This window comes from Hyaena hyaena, unplaced genomic scaffold (genome assembly GCF_003009895.1).
Source record: "Hyaena hyaena isolate Hyena2069 unplaced genomic scaffold, ASM300989v1 scaffold_70, whole genome shotgun sequence".
NCBI classification, from domain to species: domain Eukaryota; kingdom Metazoa; phylum Chordata; class Mammalia; order Carnivora; family Hyaenidae; genus Hyaena; species Hyaena hyaena.
The window spans coordinates 4,170,627-4,195,745 of NW_024080701.1; the positions used below are offsets into that span (position 1 = coordinate 4,170,627).

Here is a 25,119-nt window from a genome sequence, read left to right on the forward strand (position 1 = left end):
GCAGAGGAGGAGCAGAGAAATAGAGAATCTCTGCACTGTCAGCACAGAGCCCGACACCGGACTTGATCTCACAAACGTGAGATCATGAACTGAGCCAAAATCAAGAGTTGGTTGCTTAACCAAATGAGCCACCAAGGCGCTACCAAGGTTCTCTTTTAAGAGTTGGCAGTAGCCTTTCAGAAGTAGTGAGTTGTACTTGGCTCTCTGGTGGAGCTATTTGCTCCCAGGCAATCTGCCTGCTCAGCCTGCTGGAGCCCATCTCAGTATTGGCAGTTAAGGAGTCTCCAGAGGTACAAATCCTGGGATTGTTTACAAACATGGGGTGGGTTGGGGTGGCAACAGCAGCCCCCTGATATTCACCTAGTCTCCCCATCACCTCACCCAAAGTAAGTATATTTGCCACAGTTCTCAGCTTCTGCTTTCAGAAGCTCCTCATGGTCCTAGTTGTATTTCCCCACTTGTGCTAAAATCTTAAATTTGTATTCTATTTTAAAATAACTTTAAGTGCTTTCATTTTATCTTTCCATGAAGTCATGAAACCGAGAGGTTACAGAGCTTGCCTGAAGTCATGTGGTTGGTTGTTAATGGCAAAGGTAAGGATAGACTCCAAGCCTCTATTTCCTAATGCTAATGATCATGTAGTTGGATTCTGGGCCTGGATGAATTAAGTCAACAGCTTACACCTGCTTTAGATTTAAGTCTCAAATGTCCAAGAAACTGTCTTGAAATTAAGAACCAGCCCCTTGTTCCATTGCTTTTGATGCTCGTTGATCTTTTTCCCCCAGTTTTTCTCCCTTATTCCTGTATTTGCACAAGAGCATGAGGACTATGAACTGGGGTGTGTGTAATGGGTCCCTAATAAAACAGAATCCTTCAGGCCCTGATCATACTTGTGTTGGGTCCTCCATTTCTCCCTCCCCTCCTTCCATTTTTATTTAAATTCTAGTTAGTTAACATACAGTGGAATATTGGTTTCAGGAGTAGAATTCAGTGATTCAGCACTTACATACAACACTCCATGCATATCGCAACAAGTACCCTCCTTAATGTCCATCACACATCTAGCCCATCCCCGCCACCACCTCCCTCCACCAACCCTCAGTTTGTTCTCTAAGAGTCTCTCATGATGTGTTTGCCTCTTTCTCTTTTTTCCCCCCTCCCATATGTTCATCTGTTTTGTTTCTTAAATTCTACATATTCCTCGTATCCTTCTAGAGGCTGTCCCCTCACAAAGACAGCTGTGACTGTCAGATCTTCCAAAGTATGACCAGCTTAGTGGCTGAAGCCACTTCAGTGCACTTCAGCTTGGCCTATAATCCGCCCTAAGCTTGCTGGGGAAGAAGAGAGGCAAAGGTTGTTGTATCAGAGAGAACAGATCAGAGAGACACTAGAAACCACATTCTAATAAGCTGTTGGTGCTCTCAGTAAATAAGATAATGGATATGTATGCATTTTTAGAGATTGCTTAACAAACAAAATTACTGAGTAAATGTTAGTCTTCTGTTCCTCAGCAGACCTCACCTGTATGTATGTCAGACTAGTTTCGTACAGAACCTCAGGTGCAGTAGAAACCACCACCCACCCCAACTCCTTCATCAAATCTGTTACTCTGGGACGGAGGGGGTGGGTACCATGGATGGGTGGGATCTGGCAAATGGTACAGCAAAACAGAGGATTCTCTTTTACCTTGGACATGCTCCAGCTGCTTGCCTTGCCCATAGGTGGCTCCCTGTGGGCCTGGGGGCACAGTGGTCAGGAGCCTACCCTGGAGCCGGGGCCCCATCCTCAGGATGCGCACACTCAGTGGCCGAAGGCAGTGGTTAGTCAAACGGAGCTGAACTCGGACTCTGGTGTGAATCTTAATCAGACTCTTCCCCATGGTGGCCCAGGAAAGCAGGTACTTCTTCAGTGGAAACCAGCTGATCTCTTCATGGAAACCAGCCAGGCAGGGGAAATACAGAGGGAAAGGATGGAAAAACAACTAGGGACAAAGGATTTTTGCTGACCTCACGCATGACAGCTCCTTCACAGTGCCTCCAGTGCTGGAGAGAGAATGTCAGCTCTGGAGACAAAGTAGGCTGAGCTTCAGAGAACGAACAACTCTGAGAGGCCGAGGTTATCAGTGGACTGGATTCAGTCAGAAGCACTTAGAGCCATAAAAAGTAATGCTTCCCTAGCATGTGGCTGTTTCCCACAGGCCCGTGTAAGGGCCCCAGACTTCTCAGCGTGAGGTACAGAGAGGGCAAGGAACAATCCCATAGGGCAGGGAGAATCGCATAGTTCCAGAAAATGCAGAATGTGATGCTATAAAGACATCTGGCTTTGGGTTGGGTGTCTCTGAAGTGTGAGGTGTCAGCTCTGGGGCTGGAAATGGACTGTGTCCCATCCTCTCCTGGGCTGTACACTGCCGGGCCCTCTGTTGCTGAACCGACTCTCACAGGGCGCAGTGGATAAGAGGAACCAATATGCCTGTGCTAAGTAACACGTGGTATCTTGGCATCCCTGAGGGCAGAGGGGAGGGCCGAGCAGTGTACAGTTATCTTCTTAAGGGTCCCAGCTCATTGGAATTACATAGTTTCATTGGTATTATAGTGTTATATTAATGTTTTTGCAAGTTTCCCATTGTTTTAGAGATAGTAAACAAGTATTTGCCCCTGGAAAAGGCAAATCATTTCTGTGATATGTGCCATATGGACTATCTAGGAAAGACAGTCTCTGATGGACCACGAACCAATTTCAGATGTCCATAACTTCCTGGGAGTTTGGTGGTTAGCACCCCTCTTCTAAGGCCCAATCATGTCACTCTCAGCCCTTTGGGAAATAATTCATTCTTTATCTCTTGAGGCTTGATAATCCCTGACTGATAGAGCCACTTAAATGCTAAAATAGTTTTATTTTTCCCCACATCCAAACCAGATGTCCATCTGCCTCCCCTTGCTCTGATTCTATTAGTGTCATTCCTGCTGGGGCAGTTCTTAGCTGCTTCTGCCGGTGCCCTCCGGAATCTAATGGGTTCCAGGCTGAAGGCCATGACTGGGGATGAAGGTTGTGCTCATCCACAGGCAGTCTCAGGCGTGGGATGTGAGCAGCACTTTGGCTCTGAGTAGCACATGGGAGCCTGCTGTGCTAATCTGCCAGGTGTGAACTTCTGTGAGGCTGAGATTGCGAGGGTATGCTCTGGCTCTAGAAGTCTCTGCTTTAATAGCTTCTTTGGTGGCCTTTTCCTGCTGCACCCTTCCCTGGCATTTTACAAGCAAAGAGGACTATTTTAGATGCTGAGGAGCCTACTGCTGCCTCAGTGGGAGAAGACAGGCAGAGGTGGCTGGGAACTGAGGCAGCCTCATAGCTTGTCTTAGGGGAGCTCGAGGACAGATTTCCTGCTTCTTAGTTGTTCTGCTAACCCTGCTTGGTGGCTACTACAAATGTAATGTATTCCCACATGGATAGCCTCAGTCTTCCCTTTTCTGGGAACATGGGTTTTACTGGACATTCTTCCATATGCTGGAGAACAAATACATGAGGCTTTTCCTTATACTGCCATTAGTGACACCTTCCTCCAGAGGGTGACATTCTTCTCTAGAAGGACAGCTGTCCTGACTTTTTGCAGGAGATTTGGGATGAACCTGGTGGCTTTAGACCTCAGGATGGATGGAAAGAAGGGCCATGAGGAGAGGAGAAACTTCTGTTTCCTCAAAAGAGAAGAAATTCATTCTACTTTCCTTAGATGAACACCCCACAAGAAAAGGGACAGAGAACTGTGCTCTGTTCTCCTGCTCAACCCGACACCAGAGGAAGAACCAGCAGACTGTGTCTGATGACAGACCTCAGTAACTTCACATCTCGCATAGCCACTATGCTTCGTAGCTCCTAAGGCTCCCTCCCACACCCACACCGCACTCCGGGGGGGAGGGGCAACAGGCTCAGCGAGGTTAAACAACCTGCCCCAGGAAAGTACATGGCAGAGCTCTGATTGGAATCTCCTCTTTGACTTCCTGACCAGGCCTCTTTGCATTGTGCTTGCTGCCTGTCCAGTAAATGCTTTAATCTGTTTGTTTGTTTGTTTTTTAATGTTTAACGTTTGTTTATTTTTGAAAGAGAGAGAAAGGGAGACACAGAATCCGAAGCAGGCTTCAGGCTCTGAGCTGTCAGCACAGAGCCCAGTGTGGGGCTTGAACTCATGGATTGCAGGATCATGACCTGAGTTGAAGTCAGACGGCTAATCAACTGGGCCTCCCAGGTGCCCCAGTGCTTTCATCTCTTTAAAGTACTTCCATGTACATCAGTTTCCTTGCAACTCAACGGAGACACAGGAACGTATCCCTATTTTACAAATAGAACAACTGTGGCACCTGGGTGGTTCAGTCAGTTGAGTGTCTGACTCTTGATTTTGGCTCAGGTCGTAATCTCATGGGTCATGAGTTCGAGTCCCACATTGGGCTCTGTGCTGTCTGTCTGTCAGAGACAGGGTTCTCTCTGTCTCTCTCAAAGTAAATAAATAAACTTAAGAAAATAGAACAACTAAGATACTCAAATAATTAAGGTACTTGATGTGGTTGCTCAGCCAGGGTTCAAACCCCTGACTGTAGTTCTATACCAGACTCAGGTAATGCAAAGTCCGTGACATAAAATCCACAAACTCATGATCCTCAAAGGGAAGCAGCAGAATGATACATACTTCCTAACATACACGGTTCTTTATTTTCATTCATCAGCATTCCCACAGAAAGGGCAAAAAGTCTTCCCTCCCCACCTTCCAGGATAGGTTTGAAGCAAACCTGCTGCTGTTTGAGATCTTCTGTGGTCCTACAAAAACATCCATCTTTGGGAGTGAAAGCACTTGACTTATGCCTGTATCCAGCCTATGGGGCAGTGTAGTCAGTGACAATGAGGGCAATATTCTGAGAGTCTCCTCTAACAATATTAACTACCCAGGGACTAGAGAGGTATCAGCCTCAGCTACTGCAGAATGTAGTTCAGTGAAGAGACACAGACTTTGTCTCCACATCGCCCCCTCATCCTGCCCTGTTTCAGCTCACCCCACCGCAGCCTCCTCCAAAGGGAGGAAAGGGTAGAGAGAGGCGAGGCATGTTCGATTTCTTGAGATTACGTTAAAGAATTCAGATAGCAAGAGGACAGATTCCTACAAGTGAAATAGAAGGTGGTGGCAACTATTGGAATGCTTCAGAACCAAGAGTTTTCATTTCTTGGTTAACTGCCTCAGCCACTTTGATCGTTTAACTTGTGGAGACTGGTCTGATCTGAAGAACAAGTGAAAATCCTCTTGATGGAAAGCAATTTCAGAACTGCATGGAACCTGGTATATGCAACATACACAGCCTTCCAAAGGTCTACCCCAACACTCTCAGATCTAAACTCCATCTTGGACTACAGCTCAGCAGGGCTGGGTGGGATTACCCTTCACCTGATGCCTAGCTGGTGTCCAGGCACTACACAAACCCTCTCCCTTCCACTGGAGAAACGTGCTGCTGTCTCTGCTGCAAATTCACTTCTTTTCAAGGTCCCTGAGAGGAACTGGTCCAAGTCAAAACTTGGAGGAATCCCATGGTCATCTCCAGAGCATTTGCTCACCTTCCATGATAGAGATGTGGACAGCTCTTCTCCGGGTCCTGGGGACACTGCTCAGCCTGGGACCATGGGTTATGGAGGGACAGCTGCGGCTGGGAACCATCCCTGCTCTGAGGTTAAAGGAAAAGAGAACTTTGTTAATTCAGTGCATGCACAGATGTGATCAAGAGTCAGAGTTGAGGAGTAGCTACTAGAATTGCCTGGCTCTGTTAAGTTTTATTTATTTAAAAAAGTCTTTAATACCTTTTTTTTTTCCCCTTTAGTCCCTGGATCTCTGTCAGAGACACTGCTTCACTCACCCATCACCTTATATTCCAGACCCACCTGAGCCTTGCTTTAGTGCAGCAATGGTGCCGCTGGTCTCTGGGTAGGACTGTCAGGGAACAGAGCCCCAGGATAGGCAGACTCCTGAAAACCCGTATGGCAGCCTCCTCTGACTTCTGACAGAGACCGCTGCTGCAGGGGGTACCAGGTGAAGGTAGTAGTAAGGCTCCCATTCCCAGAGGTCAGGCTGGTTAATGAACTAATAATATTCTTTCTGGATCTTACTAGGTTTAGGAGATATGCATGATGTACAGTTATACCTGAAGCAAGGATCCCAGAACTATTGTAGACCTAGTGAGACAGGACTGTGGGGCTGTCCCTGGCTTTCTGTAATTGGTTGATTCCAGAACCAAGGAAATCTTGCATTTTGGACATGTCCTCCATGGTCTCTGGCCACTTTCAGGATTTGGGAAGACACAGAGAAGTATCCAGGAAGGTGGTCCTGGCTACTGTGCCCTCCCTCATTCTCCATCAAGGCTCAGGGATACCAGTGTAAGACAGTTCCCCATGCTTTTAGCTGAGATGGGGAACTTTTCTGCCGTGTTCTCCTTTTTTTTTTTTTTTTTTTTTAATGTTTTATTTATTTCTAGGAGAGAGAGAGAGAGAGACAGCGTGAACAGGGGAGGGTCGGAGAGAGAGGGAGTCACAGACTGAAACAGGCTCCAGGCTCTGAGCTGGCAGTCAGCACAGAGCCCGACGCGGGGCTCAAACCCACGAACCGTGAGATCATGACCTGAGCTGAAGTCAGGCGCTTAACTGACTGAGCCACCCAGACGCCCCTCTGCCGTGTTCTCCTACCCCTTCTGTGAGCCACTGTGCCCAGAATCTTCATGGTACTGAAACTGTTCCCTTTTTGGAGATTCTGGGACCTGAGCTGGAACTGGTTTTGGGAGGAAGTCCCTGGCAGCCTACCTGTGTATTTCTGGTGGCTCCCGTTTGATCTTTGCACTCGACTCCATTACTTCCTTTGCAACTCGGCCACTATAAATAGTATAATAAAACAAACAGTGAGGGATGAGATGATATTCCAGCACTGGGCTCCTGGCTAAGAATGCAGATACTTTAGATGAAGTGGGAAATGGCCGTTTTGGCCTAGTCCTTCCCAATGTTTAGGTCACTGAGAAAGACTTGCTTGCTAGGGTAAGTTCTTAGATGTCCTGATAGCTTAGCTTAGAGACCTTTATATCTCTGGAGTCTTTGGTATCTTCCATTTTCATTTAGAAATGATTGCTCATTGTCCAGCATGTTCCAGAAATATTGCAAAAAAAAAAAATCTTTAGAAAGACATGAAAAGAATCACTTCTACAGTTCTTATTTTCACTGCTGTCATGAAGGCAGAAGAAGAAATATATTTTAAACCCTGCAGACAAACCGTGGCAGGGAAGGAAAGAAATAGTCAAAGGGTTAGGAGACAAGGAAAACTGGATAGAAACCTCAGCCTTTTTTGGAGGTTTCCAGTTCCTTTGTTCTTAAGGATAAGGACCACTGAGCCACTGTTCTCCAGAGAGGGGTCTAAAAATAGGTCCATAACAGTTACTTACTGTCACTATTTACCTGTATCGAAACCGGCTCCCTTTAAAGAATAAATTGCTGCTGGACACTGTGCGGACTTGGCTTGACTTCTCCAGCCTGCAGCAAGGCAAAGTCCAGTGTGACAGATGGCCTGCAACTGCCTCCTGGGCTAAGGCAGCGCATTCCCAGCTCCTTCCAAAGGCCACTTGAGGAAACTCTTCAGGAAAAGGCCCTTCACGGCCTGGCTTGTCTTTGACTCTCCTTTAGGACCTGAGGGCTTGCTCATAGCCTTAATGCTGGGGACAGTCATGTTGAAACCCATTTTCATGTCAAGAGAGTGAGGGCTCCCCAAGAGTGCTTCATGGGGCTTGCCAGGGGGACTGAGAATAAATGTTAGGGGTGATGGCCTGGGGGAATAATAGAATGCTGCCTGTCAAATCTCAAGCCACTTGTTAGCAGTATGACCTTGGGTGAATTTCTTTTCCTTTCTTAGCTTTGGTTGTCTTATCTACAGAATGACCGAGCTGGGACTACTTGACCCCAGGAGTCCTTTCCAGCCCTAGTATTTGATGACTCACGTCCATGTCTGGGTAATTATGGGTGGAGGAGAGAGTAAGGGCTGTCCACCCCATTCCGTCTCCCTCTTGGAGAGTCCTAAAGTATGTTACCATATTAAAGACTCTGAGAAGTCCTGAAATGGGCAAACTGGCTTAACTTTAATACAAGTTCCGTCATTTATTTAAACTTGGAATCACCCCCCTTCTCCCAGAATGCCTATTAACATCACTTTCAAGGCTGTGGACAGCTGGTGTGGAGACTCCGGAAGGCCATGGGCACTGTAAAATATCCTCTTAGGTGACTTCTTTGATCCCAAATGGCCCTCTCACCCTTAGAAAAAGGAAGCTGGGTAGGGCTGCCCAGAGTGAGGCCTCCCAACCTGACTGACTCAGCTTATAACATGCCCTGAGGTACCTGTAGTGCTGATCTAGCCAGGAAACCATCTGGGTCTGAAGCCTCTGTTGTGAGCAGGCAGTCAGTATTTAGGGAGATGTCCCCCAAATCCATGAAATAGCAGTTCCTGGGAGACTATGTGCACCTGTCTCAGGGCTCTGTGAGGCTGAAAGCCTACTTGCCCTCCTGCCTGAGCATGTCCTCGAGTCTGACCCGGCTCCCTTCACAACACTAGACCAAGGGCAAGGCCAGGGATTTGCATGTAAAACATGCTCAGAGTGATGCCAAAGTGGCTGCTACTAAGACTTGGCATAATTGGGGATCTGACCCAGGCTAGAGGCTCAACACTTACTAGAGAGCATCAAGTAATCAGTGGAAATGTGAAAAACAGCCTCAGTTTCCAGTGTGGGTCTTGGGCAGGGCTAGTTAGGTGTGGGGATTTATTAACAGAACGACTCAGAAACTGAGTTTGGTCACAGGTTCAGAAGTACAGTTCTGTTTCCATGACACAAATAGAAAAACAAAGGTCTCCAAAAATGGTGCTGACATCTTTTCTTGGCTTCCCTCAGACAGCCATGACTGAACAGGAGGGAAATTTGACCATGCGTCAGTCTTTTCTGAGTGTAGTCTTCAAGAGACGAGAGAAGCCCACTCAGGTTATAATTCAGGCTGCCCATTCAGTTCGTCCCTGATTCTGGTATCAAATGCATAGAAATTATTAAGCAGTTCAGAAAGCCTGCCCAAGAAACAGCCTCTGGAGCTCTGGCCCTAGATGAGGGAGGCCCAGTTCTGCCAGCGTGCAGCCCATAGCAGCCAGCCGGCAGCAACATCTTTTCCCTGGGGAGGAGGATGGTGTCCCTTTAGCTCAGAGCAGTTCTGCTCTCTTCAGGGTCCTGGAGGTTACTGGAGGGAGAACTATGGCTTGTCAGAGGCAGAATATACCACAAACTCTGTCTTATGTTGTCCTGATTAAGATCTAACTTATTAAAGCATAAATCATTGCATTCTATTTTTAAAACAAGACCAAGGGTTTTAGTGAAACATACTTTTATCTGGCATCACCCCAGTTTTTCAATGGACTATTTATCTGTTCCCTAATGCCTTTGTAACCACTTTCTTAATCAAAGAAAATAGCACAGAAACCTCATATACTTTACAAATCCCATGATAATAAAAATTCTTGCCTTTGCCCAAAAGCTGGCTTTTCACTAACAGACAAGTCCTTGCCCCTCTTCCAGCTACCCCCACTCAGGCTCCTGGGCACTTGTTCTGTCACTGGCACTACCTCCAGCAGTGACACACTAGGAGGGGCTGGCATCAACCCCAGCTCAGCACTAGGGCACCCAGTGGGGCACAAACCCCAGAGGCTCCCCAAGGCTTAGGGAACTGCTCTGGGTTGCGCCTGCTCCTCCATGAAGCTGTTGTACTCTGGGCCTCCTAGGGCTCTGAATGGCTCTGCAGGGCCAACTTGATTCAGGTCAGGTACCCGTGGGCTACTTTTGGCCCAAGCCTTGCCCTGAAAGACCCCTCACCGCTTTGTCACTGGGGGTTGTCCAAAGACATCACAAGGTGGACTCCTTGGGCATCTCTGCTGAAACACATTCCTAGACCTCAGCTATGTCCATCCAAGGAGTATAGACATCCAGAAAGGGTCTGAGTTTTATTAAGAAGGCCAGCCTTGCCATTTTATGTCTCCTTTCTCAGTGTTTCTCAAACTTTCCTGCCTATCATTCCTCTAAAATGTAGCTTTTATGACTCTGGCTCTGATAAGATAGTCCCCATCACATGTGTCCACTCACTTGTAGAAGGCTTGGTTCTCGATTCCACATTTCCAGAGGTGCTTGCAGGCTTCTGGGGTTGGAGCAAAATATGTGAGAATAATTTTCTTTTCCTACAAAAAAAATCCCACATAGAAACAGCTGAGCGCAGATGGAGAAGCGAAGGGTGAAGTAGGCCAGGACACTGACCCCTGGGCTGTCTGAGGGCTCCCCGGCTGTCTGAGGGCAGGAAGAGGTTTCAGATAGGGGAAGGGGCTGCCTGGCGGCTGGCTACTTGGAAGAGAAGGCCTGCAGGACCCGCTGGGACAGAGCTCAGTTTAGAGAGTAAGTTCACACCTGGCAGGTCCAATCACAGTAAGCCTCAGCTGTCACAGACTGAAGACCAAGAGAGCCCTCACCAGAGAAAGTGCTCCTGTCATCTGCATTTTCTACTTCCTTTTAAAAATTTGTTATCTTGGAATGCTCCTACAGAAGCAAAAGAATCTTTCAGAGTCTGCATTTCTTGGAGGTATGGGACCTCTGGGTGTCACTAGCATCCCCGAGGAAGTCTGGACTTCAGGACCTTGCCATTTCTCCATCCCTCACCTCCAGGTCTTGGCTTCTCATTCAGGTGGCTTAGTTCTAACCTGGATACACCACTTTGGTTCAGCCCTGGCCATCTGGAACCACCCAGTGCCCCAGCCCTCCCTGAAGAGAGAGAAGCCAGCACTTACCTCTTTCTGACTTACGTATAAATAGAAAGTCTTCCCTTCAAATTTCAGCTTGGTCACCTCATTCCTACAAGCACAAAGAGAACACCTGTCATCTTGTGAGGTGCTTGTTCACAGCTAAGTCTTGTAGATGCACAGCCCACCCTGACTGGAAGGGGCTCCAGGCACAGACACAGTTTTAGCCAAAATTAGAACTGAAACAAGACAGCAGCGCAGTGGCTTTAGAGAACAGTTGCTGAAACAGTTCAATCCACAGTTTTCTGGTCAATCACACCATAATAATAGGGTGATAGGAGGATTTCGGGCTCATCAACAGTGGCTGTAAAAGGGAAATGTTTGCATGGGCAGTGAGTCTAGGTTGAGTGGTCCTGGGCCATTTCAGGAATTGGTTCAAAATGCAGGTGCATTATCTGGATGGGACTGTCAAATGTAAGATGCCACAGGTAGCTGATGAGGCCAAAGTTCAAGATACAGCAAATAATGAAAAACAACGCAACCAGGTTCTGAGGGAGTTGAGTCTTTCAGGTGACTGTGCCACTGGATGGAAAATGCAGTTTAATGCAAACAAATGTCAAACGATCTCAGGGAGGGGGCAGGGCAACATACCAAAGAGAGAGAACAGATTACATGGAACAGTCATGCAGCGTACTGACCAGGAAAGGGGCTTAGGGGTTTTTGTAGAAAAATCCTTGAAGCCACCAGCCCAGTGAATGGCTGCAGTAAAAGAGGCAAACAGGATACTGGGGTACGTCACCCGCGGGACAAACACAAATCAGAAGAAGTGACATGGTTACTGTACATGGCACAGCTTAGACCTCACCTTCACATACTGCTCTCAGCCTTGGTTACATTTACAAAATGGAAAAAGGACTGGGGTCTTAGGTGGATGTCCCTGAGAGCCAGAGAACTAGGCCTTAGCATTGGTGACTCCTTACTTCCCTTCCATTTGCCTGACACAGCTGCCCTTTCGAGCCTGAAGGCCCTCCCATCTCACTGGGGGTGGAGTTCTTATTTTTGTACCTAACTGGGACCCCCAAGGAGGTCTTATCAGGCCTATCTGCCTCCATTTGGGTTCCTCCTCTTTGCAATTTCTAGGGAGATTTCCTGAACTTCCTAGGAAGTAGCAGAAAAGTAGTGAGAAGCAGGTAACCAATTTATTACTGGGCAAAAGTCAGGGGACAGAGGAAGGTCACTTGTTTCCTGGAAATTGTGGCTGGGTAAGGATGAGAGCTCACAACTCTGACCACGAGTTCTGAGCTAATACAAGCACGTAGTATTCCTTCCTTGTTTGATTTCCCTCCCAATCAATCAGTCTCCCTCATACACATACAGAATACAGTAAATATCAGTTGATTAATATGGAAAGGAACATACCAATCATCTAGGCTTCAACAAGCAAGATAGGAAATTAGGAGAGTTTCTGTTGGAAGTGAGGTTGGGTTTTACATCTATTATTTAAAGTTGAGACACAATGAAAAGCAGACTTCCTGAAGAAGTATAATGTGAGAGAAGCCACAGAATGAAAAGTTTGTGGGAGCATCAGGTGAGCATCAGAACTTCTGGGTGGAGAAGGATACTTTAGGGACTGCAGGTCCCTGAATAGGTGTGTCTTACTTGTTTCTAGCTACACATGCCCCCTACCAGGAACCTTATGAGACAGGCAGCCTGGTCAGAGAGTAGGCCAGGATCTAGGCCATCTAAGGAACATCAGACAACCCAGCTATCTCCAGGAAGCAAGGGCTCACTAGGAGAGTGGTGCCCTGACCCTACTCATTGTCTTTTTATGAAGAGTATTTTGTTGGACCCCAATCCCTTACCATTGTCACCCAGAGAGCACAGTGAGTGGGCCAGCTTCAGAAGGCCTAGCACACAGATGTGTTGGGGTGTACCCTGTTACTCAGTGCAGCAGCCTGCCTTGTGAAATGGCTGTTTCCTGGGGGATGGGACCTGGGTGGTCATATCTGGCGGGGGGCGGGGAAGAGTTTCATTAGCACTCTGGTTGATGATCATATTGCCAGTCTGCACAAGAGCAATAGGGTTGGAAAGGTGGTGTTTGTCCACAAGCTCAGTGGGGGAGCTCAAGAGGTCACAAGAAGACACCCTATAGCACCCCCACCAGAAAGCTTGCTGGGAAGCAGCTTTGTCCTCAGATTTCCCATCAGCTCTTCTGGAGAAGGCAAAGGAATGAAGACCTGAGCAAGCTTCCGCAGCTGAGTTTTGTTGGGTAAGGTAAGCCATTTGTCCAAGCCCATGCGAGGAGTTGGCCAGCTTATACTTGCCAGTCTAAGGTCAAAAAGGTCCAGAAATCACGGGGACTTAGTAGAACATACAGCATGTTCTGATGAAGCTTAAAGATGTTTGCATGGTCCAGAAAAAGGGACTCCAGGAGAGCCAGATGTCCATCAATAAGCCAGTCTGTGCTGCATCGGCTCCCGTCTAGAATAGACCCTGAACTGACAGGGTGGAGAGGAAGCAGTTCAGAGTAGCTTCAGCTGAGGTAGTGGCTCTTGCCTGCTAGAAATGGGAATGGAGGAAGGGAGAGGGGAGCAAGGGTGGGGATGTGACTCCTGGAAGCTGAAGACACCTAAGGCCTAAAGAGGGACAGGGAGACAGGGCAGCATCTGTGCTTGTGCAGGCAGTGCCCAAAGTGGGGGTTGGCCCGAGGAGGGTGTTTTGCCAGAGCCACAGGATAACATGTATCTGCCCAGGGTTAAGCCCCTCCTTCGTTAGGCCAGTGGGTAAGGGAATAAGCACCCATGCAGATGCTATGGCCCTCAGTGGGGTACAGTCCCAAGGATTTTTGCTTCCCTAACACTGGCTGCAGCCCCAGGTCTTTCATCTTACCCAGAAATCAACCCTCCACACTATGTCTCTGGAGAAGCTGTTGGCTCTCAGGAACACCCCTTTGGAAGAACAGGATCCCTAGGCAGAGACCACTACCTCGATCACTTATCATTATGAATGCAAGGCTTTGGAAAGGGCTCAGAACCATAACTGCCCAATCACAGACAAAGGACGTGGGAACCATAGCCCTCCCCAGTTGGTGAGGTATAAAAAGCCTGTTTTGGAAATGAAGATACTCACCATTTAATGAAGTGGACCCTCTTGTTTCCTTGCAGAACGACAAACCCGAAAGGAGTGAAGGCCAGAAATGCAGCATTTCCTGACACATCCTGCAACAAAGAAAGACCTCTTATCAGAGTGACATAGGCATATAGGTGTAAGGGCAAGAAATGAAGTTGCTCGTCAGTGATACAGGGTTAATGCTTGGCAGTAGGTCACAGAGGGAAGGGCACTTGGACATAACAGGCAGGCTACTTACTTTCCCTAAGCCTCAGCGGCTTTAATTGTAGGTTGTAACCAATCTTAGAAGGCTGCTGTGAACATCCAAAGAGAATGGCAAACCCTCACACATTGTAAAATGGTATAGTCACTTCGGAAAGCAGTTTGGAAGGTCTTCAGATTGTTAAAAAGAGTTATTATATGAACCAGCAAGTTCCACTCCTAGTTGCCCAAGATAACTAAAAACACACGTTCACACAGAAACGTGGATGTGAATGCTCATGGCAGATTATTCATAGCAGCCAAAAAGTGGGAAACAATCTAAATGTCCATCAACTGATAAATGATAGAAAGTGTAGTGTATCCATACAGTGGGATATTATTCAGCAGTAAGAAGGGATGCAGTACTGATACCTGCTATAACATGGGTGAACCTCAAAAACATTGTGCTAAGTAAAAGAAGCCAGGCACAAAGGTCACATGTTGTAGGATTTCATGTATATGAAATGTACAGAACGGGTACAACCATAGGGACAAAAGATTACTGGTTTCCAGGGCTGTGGGGAAGGGGAGATAGATAGGGAGTGACAGCTAATAGATACAGGTTTCTTTTCTGGGAGATGAAAATGTTTTAAAGTTAGATAGTGGTGGTAGTTGCATAACTCTGTTACTAAAACTAAAACTACTGCATTACACATTTTAAAAGGATGAATTTTACCATATGTGAATTACATCTCAAAAAAGCTGTTATCAGAGAGAGATAATGAATGGCGGTTATTATTACAATGGCCCCACACACTGGGCTCCCTCAAAAAGTTTTGCTGAAAAAAAGATAAGAAGCAAGCAGCTAAGGTGAATAGCTACTGTCAGTCCTGTGGTGCCTGAATCATCAAAGAAGCCTCCTGGCCACTGGTTACTATCGGTTGGTTAATACTGGGCTTGAGGTTCTGCTGAGCCAAGAGGGGAGAAGCTGTAGGTCATAGCTCCCTCACGTGGGAAATGAGCTCCCTCAGGGCCTGGTTGGCATGGGGTGCAGAAAGCAGGCTGATGGGTTGAGTTCTCTCCGAGGAACTTCCTTCGTGACAGGGGCCTCAGGGAAGAAACTGCTCTGTCAGGGCGTGAATGTGCTCAAGTGGCCAGAAAATTATGCCAGGACGTTGGTCACAAGTGCATGTAGGGTATGGCTTCCATGGTGCCATGGGGTCAGGGTCAGGCACCTAGTGTGAGGCATCCAAGTGGGGGCTGTGGCTGTCAGGCTCCTAGTTTTTCCCACCTTCAAGTTTTGGCTTCCTGGCACACATCTTCAGTCTGATCAGATCTAAGAATAAGAACAGCGGGGTCTCTGCAGGGCCCCATGAACCTTGATCTGAGGAAGAAATGCAGTTTTGTCTTAAAACTCTTAGAGCCAAGGTTCCAGGTGTGAACACTTGGGCCCTGGGAATAAACTAAGTATATGTTTTGTAAACATTTGCAAACATTTGCAATTAATGTATTGTTATTATTGTCCTTTCCTCAGGGTCTTTCATGACCCCAACACTTGGCCGCAAGCACAATGTCCTTCAACCCAGGCGCAACAGCAAAAAGCTGTTTAAAAATAACCTGAATGGAGATACTGTGAAGCCACGGGGCTGGTTTTCCTCCTGCTTGTCATCAGTGCTTGGTGGTGGTTATTAATATCTAAATGCCAGCACTGCACAAAAACACGCTCCCTGGCTGGGGTACCCACACTAACCCAGACATGGTGAGGGAAGGCTGTCTGCCTCCGACAGAGGGGGGGCACTGGGAGGCCTTCTGCCCACTGTGCAGGACCCAAGGAAGTCTGGGAACTGCAGGCTCAGAAAGACAAACACTTGAGGGTAGACGTCTTGACTTATTTGTATTCACAGGACAGGCCTGCAGGAAATGTTTATCGGATGAATGGGTAAGACAAGGAGGTGGGCCAGAGGGCCTGGGCGGTGGGGGGGTGGGGGAGGGAGTACACACAGGGGCAACAACAAGGGAAGGCACAGGTGCAGCGGAGGTCGGGAGGGCGTCTTAACAGTGTCTGACAGAGAGGAAAGGCCTAGTAAGAATAGGTGGAAGGATGGAAAGAAAGGGTCAGGTCAGCAGAGGACTGTGGGCAGCTAGAAATAATGGGTAAAGAGTAGGGAAGGGAAGGGCCTCCACCTGCTTCTTGCACCCCTGACCCCTGTGGGCAACAGGGCAGAGGAGGACCTGTGTTGTGACCACAGTGTCATGGGCCTTGTGTCAGGCCACACAGGCTCAGGCTCTGGCTCTGTCTTGGCCACTCACTACCTATCCCTTCATTTCTCTGTGTTTCACATTCCTCGTTGCAAAATTAGGGTTGAGAATATTATCAACATCTTAGGTTGTGCTTAGCAGGCACTCACTACATGCTACGGGGAGCATTGTTGTTAATATGAGTTTGGTGCTGTTAATACAGAATCTTTTTTTTCTTTAAATGTAGTATTTTAGTATTTTTCCTGATGCTGATGGATTTAAATTTTGCTAGTTAAGAAACGAGGGTGTGGGGGGGCGCCTGGGTGGCTTAGTCGGTTAAGCGTCCGACTTTCGCTTAGGTCATGATCTCGCGGTTCAGGGGTTCGAGCCCCGCATCGGGCTCTGTGCTGACTGCCGGCTCAGAGCCTGGAGCCTGTTTCAGTCTGTGACTCCCTCTCTCTCTGACCCTCCCCTGCTCACGCTGTCTCTCTCTCTCTCTCCTAGAAAAAAAAAAAACATTAAAAAAAAAAGAAACGAGGGTGTGGGAAGTTGGGGCAGAAAGAGAGAAGTCACTCATTGTTGGGGTCCCATGGAGAAGGGGGATTTGGGTGATACATTTGGGATTCGGGGTAAAAGTGAAATAGGCAGAGGAGGAAGGAGACAGGCTGTGACAGATTCATGAGGGTCATCCCAGGGACAGGCTCTCTGGACACAGCACAGGGTAGAGTGCGTCCTCCCACTAGCTGGGCAGCACTGGCTGTTGGCACTGTCCATCTGCACCATTCCAGACACCTCCGGGCTGGCCTCTGGGTGAAGGCAGGTGTCGGAGTTAAAGGGGAATTGCCTCTCCTGACCAGGCTGACTGATTTAGAACAGGGAGCAAACTGAGAATAAACCCCAAATAGATGCCACGTCATTCCAGGAAGTAATAATAGCACCTTGAGCAATCCCAATCCAGTCTCTCACATGGAGAGATCAGTTTTCCAAACTGCTTCCAATGCAACGTTGTGGATGCAAAGCTGGGCACCTGGGTGTCCACAGAGGCCTGGGCATCTGGAAGGTTTGCTGCTTGTCTCTGGCATGTGAGGAGCAGGACTTGAAATTACAGAGAGAAGCCTCACATCTACTAGCATTAAAAAAACACAAACAGGCAGCCACGTAGACACCTCTGGAACCTTCCCAGTTTCTTCCATCTAACATGTCATTCTCGTTGGGAGCCTGCCCGTGGGATGTGTGGGCAAAAGGACAAGTTACATGACAAGAAGAGAAAGAATTGAGGATGGGAGAGACATGACACAGGAAGCGGTAACCTGTTCCTCAGATCTTCCATCTTATCAAGCTGGAGCCTATCTTTCCTCTTTGTTCTCTTCCCATCCTGATGAGATCAGTACCCACAGGACTGAACATTAATGGATCTGAGAGGTGGAATAAAAAATCAGGTCTTGACAGCCACACAGATCTTGCTGGTCCCATTCTACATCAGATAATGGTCTAAAGTATTTGGTTTACTTCTGCAGTTGTGAGGTACAAGAATCACTTTCAGTTTTTCATCCTTGTGGAAAGAGCTTCATTATTGGTTTAGGACTCTAACCCTGCTTCTTTGCTCTGTGACTTAACTTCTCTAAGCCTCAATTTCCTCATTTCTCAAATGGCCATAATACATACTTTAGGAAATACTCCTTCTATCTGATTTTAGGGTGATGGCCTAAATGACTTACTGCCAAAACATGGCCAATGTTGGTTTTTCTTGGAGGGGCTGGATTTGTAGAGAGTCGTTTCACATGTTCAAGTAGAAACCACCATTAAACTCGACCTGCATCAGTTTGATGTCATCAAAGGCTCCCCCTAAGATGATTGCTCTGCCCACCTTTGCCCAGTCCCCATGGGTTCCACCTCTGGATACAATGAAGTTGCCTTCTGCCTGCTGCTGCCCCAGAGGACATCCTAGGTATGAGTCAGAACCAGGGCATCCCTTTGACATCATCCATTCCCCTCTGTAACCTAAACTAATTCAGTGTAAGTGGATAAAGTCTTTATTTTAAAAACCTTAGGGAAGAAGATTCCTAATGGTCTTCCACACACTTATGCCCATCCCTGAAAGCTCATAGCTAGGAACCTTACATTAAATCAGTCATGAAAATCACACAGTTTCAATATACTTAAATGTGGGGACAAGAAACTAGATAGAATGGAAATTAGGAGGCAGCCCTGTAAGAGCCTTGGCAGCACCCCGTGAAAGATCAGAAATGTAAATCTTGGAATATACTTGCCACGTAAGTGGCTTTAGTCAAGTTCTTCATCTCAGCAGTAAGCCCACCGTTCTCTGCACTGTGCAGCCAAGAGGGGCCCACTTGGGGATGAGAGTGAGTCATCACCAATCCTTCTTTATTCTATTTCTCTGAGGTCAGGGGCAACTTGTCAAGATGGGGAAGGGCTTTTATTTAGAAAGCTGATTTTAAGGGATCAGAGGAATGACACTAATTTTATTTGTATGGTTGCTCTAACCTACATCCTGCTGAAATCAATTTTTTCCTGGTCTGTACAGAACAGACATAAAGCCACTTGGTGACCTTACATTAAATTTTTCTATGGTGATTTCAGTAGTGCCATAGGTCCTCTCTATTTCGGAGTTGGTAATGAGTCCTGCTTTTTTCCTTAATAAATGCCATCTCCCCAGAAGGAAGACTAGGAATGGTAACTGAAAAAGCACAGCACTGAGAGACAACTCTGGGTTTGAGTCTGAGTACTGCCGTTACCAGTAACTCTGAACATGTTAGTTGGTCCCTCAGAGTCTCAGTGTTCTTATCTTGAGGACAAGAACATCATCTTGGCAGTGTTATAAAGATGAAATGAGATGGTATATGTAAGTGCCTGGCACGTGCAGCTCGCAGTGGATGGCACCTACATGACTCATGATAAGTCTGGGTACGGCTGGGTGTCTGTGATGGGTCTGGCCACTCCATAAACCTCAACAGGGTAAGAAGCCACAATCTGAGCCTACAGGAGATCCAGGGGAAACAACCAGTCCCAGGAGCCCCAGGAAGGAACAAGATGGTAGCTGAGGCTGGAGAGCTGGGGAACAAAGGCAGCACTGTGCTGCCAGGGGTTTGCGCCAGTCTCCTGCTCCAGCAGCTGTAGGCTTCGTCTGCTCGGGGCTCCTGTCAGGAGATGGGAGCTGAGGGGAGATGGAGAGAGCTCAGGACAGCATGTGCAAGTTCAGAGCCTGGATATTACTGTAAGCCAGCCTGCTGCTGGAGACCTCTGCCTGTCCTACCTAACATTGGTAGGATCTCGTCTTCCTGGTCCCAGGGCCAGACAAGGACAATTTGGGCAGAAAGAAACCATCAGTATGGACAGGAAGAGCAGCAGCCTCTTAATCAGTCCAGGAGAACAGAGCCCAGATGAAGCCTTGTTCTGCTCTCATTTAATTATCAAAACGATTCCTCTTCTTCTGTCCTCCCTAGGGCTGTGTGCCCCAGATTCCCTGGGCCCAGTAATTGCCTCTCTGTTAATAGAAATCATTGGTATTTATTACACCTAGTGCTCCAGCTTATTTCAGATCTCCTTGTAGCAACATTAAGGCGAGTGCCTAGTAGCATATCACCAAAGTAACCCTACTTAATGACAAGAGTAAAGGCTCCTGAATCGTCCTAGTTCAGCAGGGCTGAAGACAGCGTGAACTTCAGCTCAGTAGAGATGAGCTGAGGGGCCATGTGTGGGGTCTGCAGCAGGGCCCTGGCTTGGGTGAGCAAGAGGTGTAGGGCCTGGGAACTAGGGACTGGAAGGGATCATGCCCACCATCTCCCCAGAGAGAGTCTCCTGGGGGCTTCTGTTCCTTCTAGGTACAAAACAAAGGGGAAGTGACTTGAGTTCGAATTCTTATTCTACTGCTCAGGGCCTTGTAAACTGCGGCCGCCTGGAGCTTTCATCTTCTTACTTTATAAGCCAGGAGGAGTAATATCCATCTCCCAGGGCTGACATGAGGATTAAAGGAGAATATAATGTGAAAGGATTCCAGGGGGTCCACCATGGAAGGTATGCCACAAATGTTTCTTCTCTCCTTCCTTCTAGGAGTTGATGCTGTGGGGATGGAATGATGTGAGGGATTGGGCCTCACACAATGCCTGGCATTAATAGGGGTTCCTTCCTGCAGCCTCTTCAGCCTGTGTGTTCAATAAAGGACAAACTCAGCAAAGATGGGGCTGAGCCAGGAGCCCCAGAGTCCTATGGTGCACATGGACTTGGGCTAGACACCAGACTGGCTGCCACTGTAGCTTCCAGACCCACAGGCAACAGTGGAGAATCCCACCCACCTCTGCTCAGTTGTGCTCAGGTTCACTGTCTACCATCTATCTGCCCATTCTCTGCTGTCAGATGTCATCCTCACCCAAGGACTCATCTCTGAAAAGATGGGTGCCCTGTGTGGCCTCAAGGGGCCTGGGCAGGTTTGGAGGTGACCTGGCACCTAGAGACAGACAGCTGTCTCTAGGCCCCTATGGATTTTAAGGTCCTGAAGTGACTCAGCAGTTTGTGAAGCACAGTCACTGAGTACCTGCTGTCTGTGTACTTTCACACAGGTGAGGAAAGCAAGGCTCAGAGAAGCCTTTAAAGGCCTCAGAAAGAGATCATTGCTGGAGCCAAGGTCAGCTGACTCTGCAGCTCTCTTCAGTCCTATGCAGGCCCCCTACCGATACTATCTGAGCAATTAATGGAGGTTAAGCTACATCTGTCATGCAATGGCAATATTTAGGAAGCTTTGCTAATTCATTTATAAATATAACCATATGGTTTTTTTTGTTTTGTTTTGTTTTGTTTTGGTACAAACAGGCATGAATGTGTTTTCTGACAGTGCTTGCCCCCAAGAACACGGGAGTTATCTGGAAGTAGGCTGTGCTGGTGGGTAGGGAACTCGGGGGGGTGGGAAAGGTGACCAGGGTTTCTAAGTTACCAGGATGTTCTAAAAGTTCGTATTTGAAGTTTCAGCATCAAATCCTATGTAAGAACAAGTCACCATCACCTTACCAAGAGGCCAAGGGAAATGCAATTCTGCCCCTACATCATTGGGTTCCTTGCTTTCTATTCTGTTCTTTTAATTTTTGTTGGAAACTTCTAGTGTCCCCTCACCTGTTAGGAAGAAAAGGTCAACGTCCACCTGCTCCCATGGGATACTGGCTCCCTCAGATCAGTTTGAGAATCTGGTAGTACTGGTGCCTCTCCAGTAACAGAAAGAGAGAGGCAAAAATCCGGAGACACAGAGGCAAAGATGAGAGTGTCAAACCAACTAGGAGGTGGAGATAAAGTGGAGGGGACACAGCCATCGAGAGAGAAGAGGCCATGTGTCTCAGCTCTTCTCCACAGTGACTGTGGCTGCTTAAGCTCTTCTCCAAAATGCCAGACACATGTGAGCAATTACAGAGGTTTCCTCTGGGCAGAGCCTCCCTGGCTGGTTCCTGTCTCACCCTCCCAGGCGAATAATGGAATTAAATGCGACTCCACTGCAGTTCCGCACAGTGAGTTACACTGCTGCAGTCAATAAAACCCACTCTTGGAAAGAAACTAGATTACAGGTCAGGGAAGGGTGGGCAGTCCACTGAGCGGCCTCTGATCATTCCCTGTGGGGGGCCTTCCACACTCCTCTCTTCATTTCCACCAAATTACCCACTGCTGCCAAAGTGGGGTCCCAGCTTTGGATTTGTTATTTAGATTGACTTTGCCTGGGACCCTCTGACATTGATGTGGCACCACAAAATTATGCAGCATGGAAGCCAGGGGAGTTTTCAAGAGATGATACATTTTTTTCTTTCTAGCATCTGTCACTAAAAGAGCCGATCGACCAGATCCTGCAGATGGATGGCACAGGCATGTGCTCCTTTCCTGCCTGTTGCCCTCTGGAGGAGGCAAGGTCAGTGCTGTCTCCGACCACAGAGGTCTTACCTTACACGGATGAGGGTCCACTCCATACGTCTCCAATGTCTGTGCTTTTCTTAAAAAGTTCAGCTCTGATGTTGCTGGTGTTTGACCACTGGAATAAAGGAAATGAGATGATTTCAGGGTTTCCTGTTCTCATAGATTCCTGAGGTAAACTTTCCATTAAGAAGAGCTCAGGGTAAGTCTTACAGCCCAAGGTTCCCATAGAGTGTTCTCCCTGCCCTGTTCCAGTACCAACTTCAGAGACTCCTGTCTGGGGTCAGAAACTCAGATGTCTGCAGACTGAGGCTGGCTACATAATGAATGACACAGGCCGGGACGAGTGTGTACAGGAGGGAGTGGGGGTGTTGGGGGGACTATGGCAAACTGGGAAGTGCTACCCCATCTAAGGAGGGCAGCTACTCCTTGGCTCTACTGTAGTCCTGTGGGAATGCAGGGCCCAGCACCACTGGATGTGCTTTTCAGAGAGTCGTCAGGAATACTGATTTTTATGTAGTATTTCACAATTTTAAATACCCTGGAGGCAAACAAAACATACTTGTAAGCTGACTGCTGGCCATGGGTTTCTTGTCTGTGGTCTAACTGAGACTGAAATACAAAGCAGGGGCCTGTATATCTTGCAGGTGCCGCCCAACCCTCTTCCTTTACCAGCAGGGAACATGGGAATGGAGGGTGAAAAGACCCAGCAGGAGACAGTGCTGAGCTCCCCAGATTCCACAACAGTGCTGTCTGTCCATGGGGTGATGACTGTGAAAGAAAGAAGGCAGCTCTGGTGCCCAGCCATCTGAAGAAGGGTTCTCTAGCATCATTCCCTTCCCAGCTGCCTTGTGAGCACGTGCTTTCATGAGCTCCACACAGAACAGGTCAGTGTCTCCTCAGGCCCCCTCAGGGCCCGGAGCCCTGGTGGAGCAGACACACTCCTGCAGATTAAGTTTCACTGTGAGGAGGGGTGGGCAGTTTGTCAAGTCAACAGCGAAGGCTGGTGGGCGGGACTGAAAGTTGCTCAAGTCTAAGTTCATTATTTGTCTCGAATAATATGGGTCAGTGCAGGAAGACAAGGAGAAGCAGGCCAGATTCCGCCTAGTGTCCCTCTGGATGGGTGTCAATCAATCAGCACATTTATGTGTGAGTCTCCAGTCTGTCTGTGTAAAATCTACCAAGAAATACAACACATAGTCTGGGCCCTCCAGGAACTCATGTTAGAGTCGGAGGAAGGAAACACACTTTTACATGCCAGAGACACAGCCAGCCTGTGCAAATAGGCATTATGTTGACTGCAGATTCCCACATCTGCCAGCACACCTGAGGCACGGAGAAGGTACCTGGGAAATGTTTATGTGGCAGGCAGAAGGTTGGGCAACAGGGGCAGCTGAGCACCGCTGCCCCTTCCAGGGAGCTTCCTCATTCCCTGTCTGGAAGCTGGAGGGTCTTGTGGGCTCCATCTAGTCCTGGAGTCGGGCTAAAGCTCCAGGGCCCTCAAAGTGGGCATCGTTTCCTGAGGGATCCCCTGTCTCCTACTAGGTTTCTGGACAACTGTCCCCACTGCTCTGACACCTCCTAAAACCCTGCTGGCAGTGCCTCCAGGCTGTCCCAGCAAAGCCCTGTTGTCTCTGAACAAACCAGAAGCCCTCTCAAAAGTCCATGTTTGTTCTGACTTTTACCACAAGGGGCCGCTGTTTCCCTAACAGTGATGGGAGGAGCCGGCTTGCTTTGGGAAGGACACACCAGCACCTGGAGAAGGATGGGGGGAGAAGGATGGAGTGGGGGGAGAAGGATGGGGAGCCCCTAGGATTCCACCTCTGATAGGTTTCCCAGTCCTGCCACACACTGTAGGCAGGTGGTCTGCTTGCAAAGGCTAAGGAAGCTGTGGGGACAAAACTGTTGGTAGACTGTTTTGAGTGTAGGTGAAGATTTTGTGTTTTGGGTTGGGGGGGGACGTCAGGGGGTCAGGGTAGGAACTAGTTTAAGCTTAATATTAACACTAGAAATTTCTCCCCCCACCCCCCGCTTTGGCATTATCCTTCCCCAGAAAGGTAATTACACAAACATTTAAAAAGATTTCTAAAAATTGTAAAAATTTTCTAAAAAGTGTACTAATAAGGTGGCACATTTTATTTTGCAGTGTTGCATTGTATATGGCCTTTTTATTTATAGTTTATCAGTTTGGGGTATAAGTGCTCCAGAATGCCACACAAAGTAGAGCCCATACAGTCTATTGTTGCTTTAAAAAAAAAATTTTTTTTTAATGCTTAGAAAGAGAGAGAGAGAAAGAGAGAGAGACAGCATGAGTAGGGGAGGGTCAGAAAGAGAGAGGGAGATACAGAGTCTGATATAGGCTCCAGGCTCTGAGCTGTCAGCACAGAGCCCGACTTGAACCCACCAACCGTCAGATCCTGACCTGAGATGAAGTCGGACACTTAACCGAATGAGCCACCCAGGCGCCCCCTATTGTTGCTTTTTAAAAAATCAATCTTTGTAGAGAATCCTATATCATGTGGTTGAAAGGACACATTAATGCTACTTTATGAAATGTGGCATATTCTGAAAAAACTAAGAGAATCTGAGGAGGACAAGCCCCCTGCTTCTAGGTGTTTCTCTGCCCCCTTCCTCTATGCAGGGCTGTGGGGTTGGGTGAGGCAGTGCTGAAGACACAGTCCCTGAACCAAGAGCTCTCAGGGCACTCTTTAGTGTTTATGAACTAGGCCAGCCCTGCACAGTCCCATTCCCTGAACCAGAAGCCACCTGTCACACTGTCACAGACTGAAGGCAGAGGCTTGCCCATGTTTCACATGTCTCCTCTCACCTTTTTTCTCTTTTGTTTTTTTTTT

General features: G+C 47.8%; 1 protein-coding gene across 10 annotated transcripts in view; it reads right to left on the reverse strand.

Moving 5' to 3' along the window:
- The window catches only part of FRMD5 (FERM domain containing 5), a 45,845-nt gene that overhangs the window by 3,358 nt on the left and 17,368 nt on the right, over positions 1 to 25,119 (reverse strand). For 4 of the 10 annotated variants that reach the window (XM_039232804.1, XM_039232803.1, XM_039232807.1 and 1 more), the window contains 7 exons: positions 22,298 to 22,385; positions 13,946 to 14,034; positions 10,865 to 10,949; positions 10,173 to 10,264; positions 7,465 to 7,539; positions 6,823 to 6,891; positions 5,590 to 5,696 (listed from right to left, as the gene is read on the reverse strand). In XM_039232804.1, coding sequence (XP_039088735.1) covers positions 5,590 to 5,696; positions 6,823 to 6,891; positions 7,465 to 7,539; positions 10,173 to 10,264; positions 10,865 to 10,949; positions 13,946 to 14,034; positions 22,298 to 22,385 — 605 coding nt within the window. Of the gene's footprint in view, positions 1 to 5,589; positions 5,697 to 6,822; positions 6,892 to 7,464; positions 7,540 to 10,172; positions 10,265 to 10,864; positions 10,950 to 11,514; positions 11,602 to 13,945; positions 14,035 to 22,297; positions 22,386 to 25,119 lie in introns of all 10 variants that reach the window. The other 6 variants (XM_039232809.1, XM_039232810.1, XM_039232808.1 and 3 more) reach the window with 4 other exon arrangements.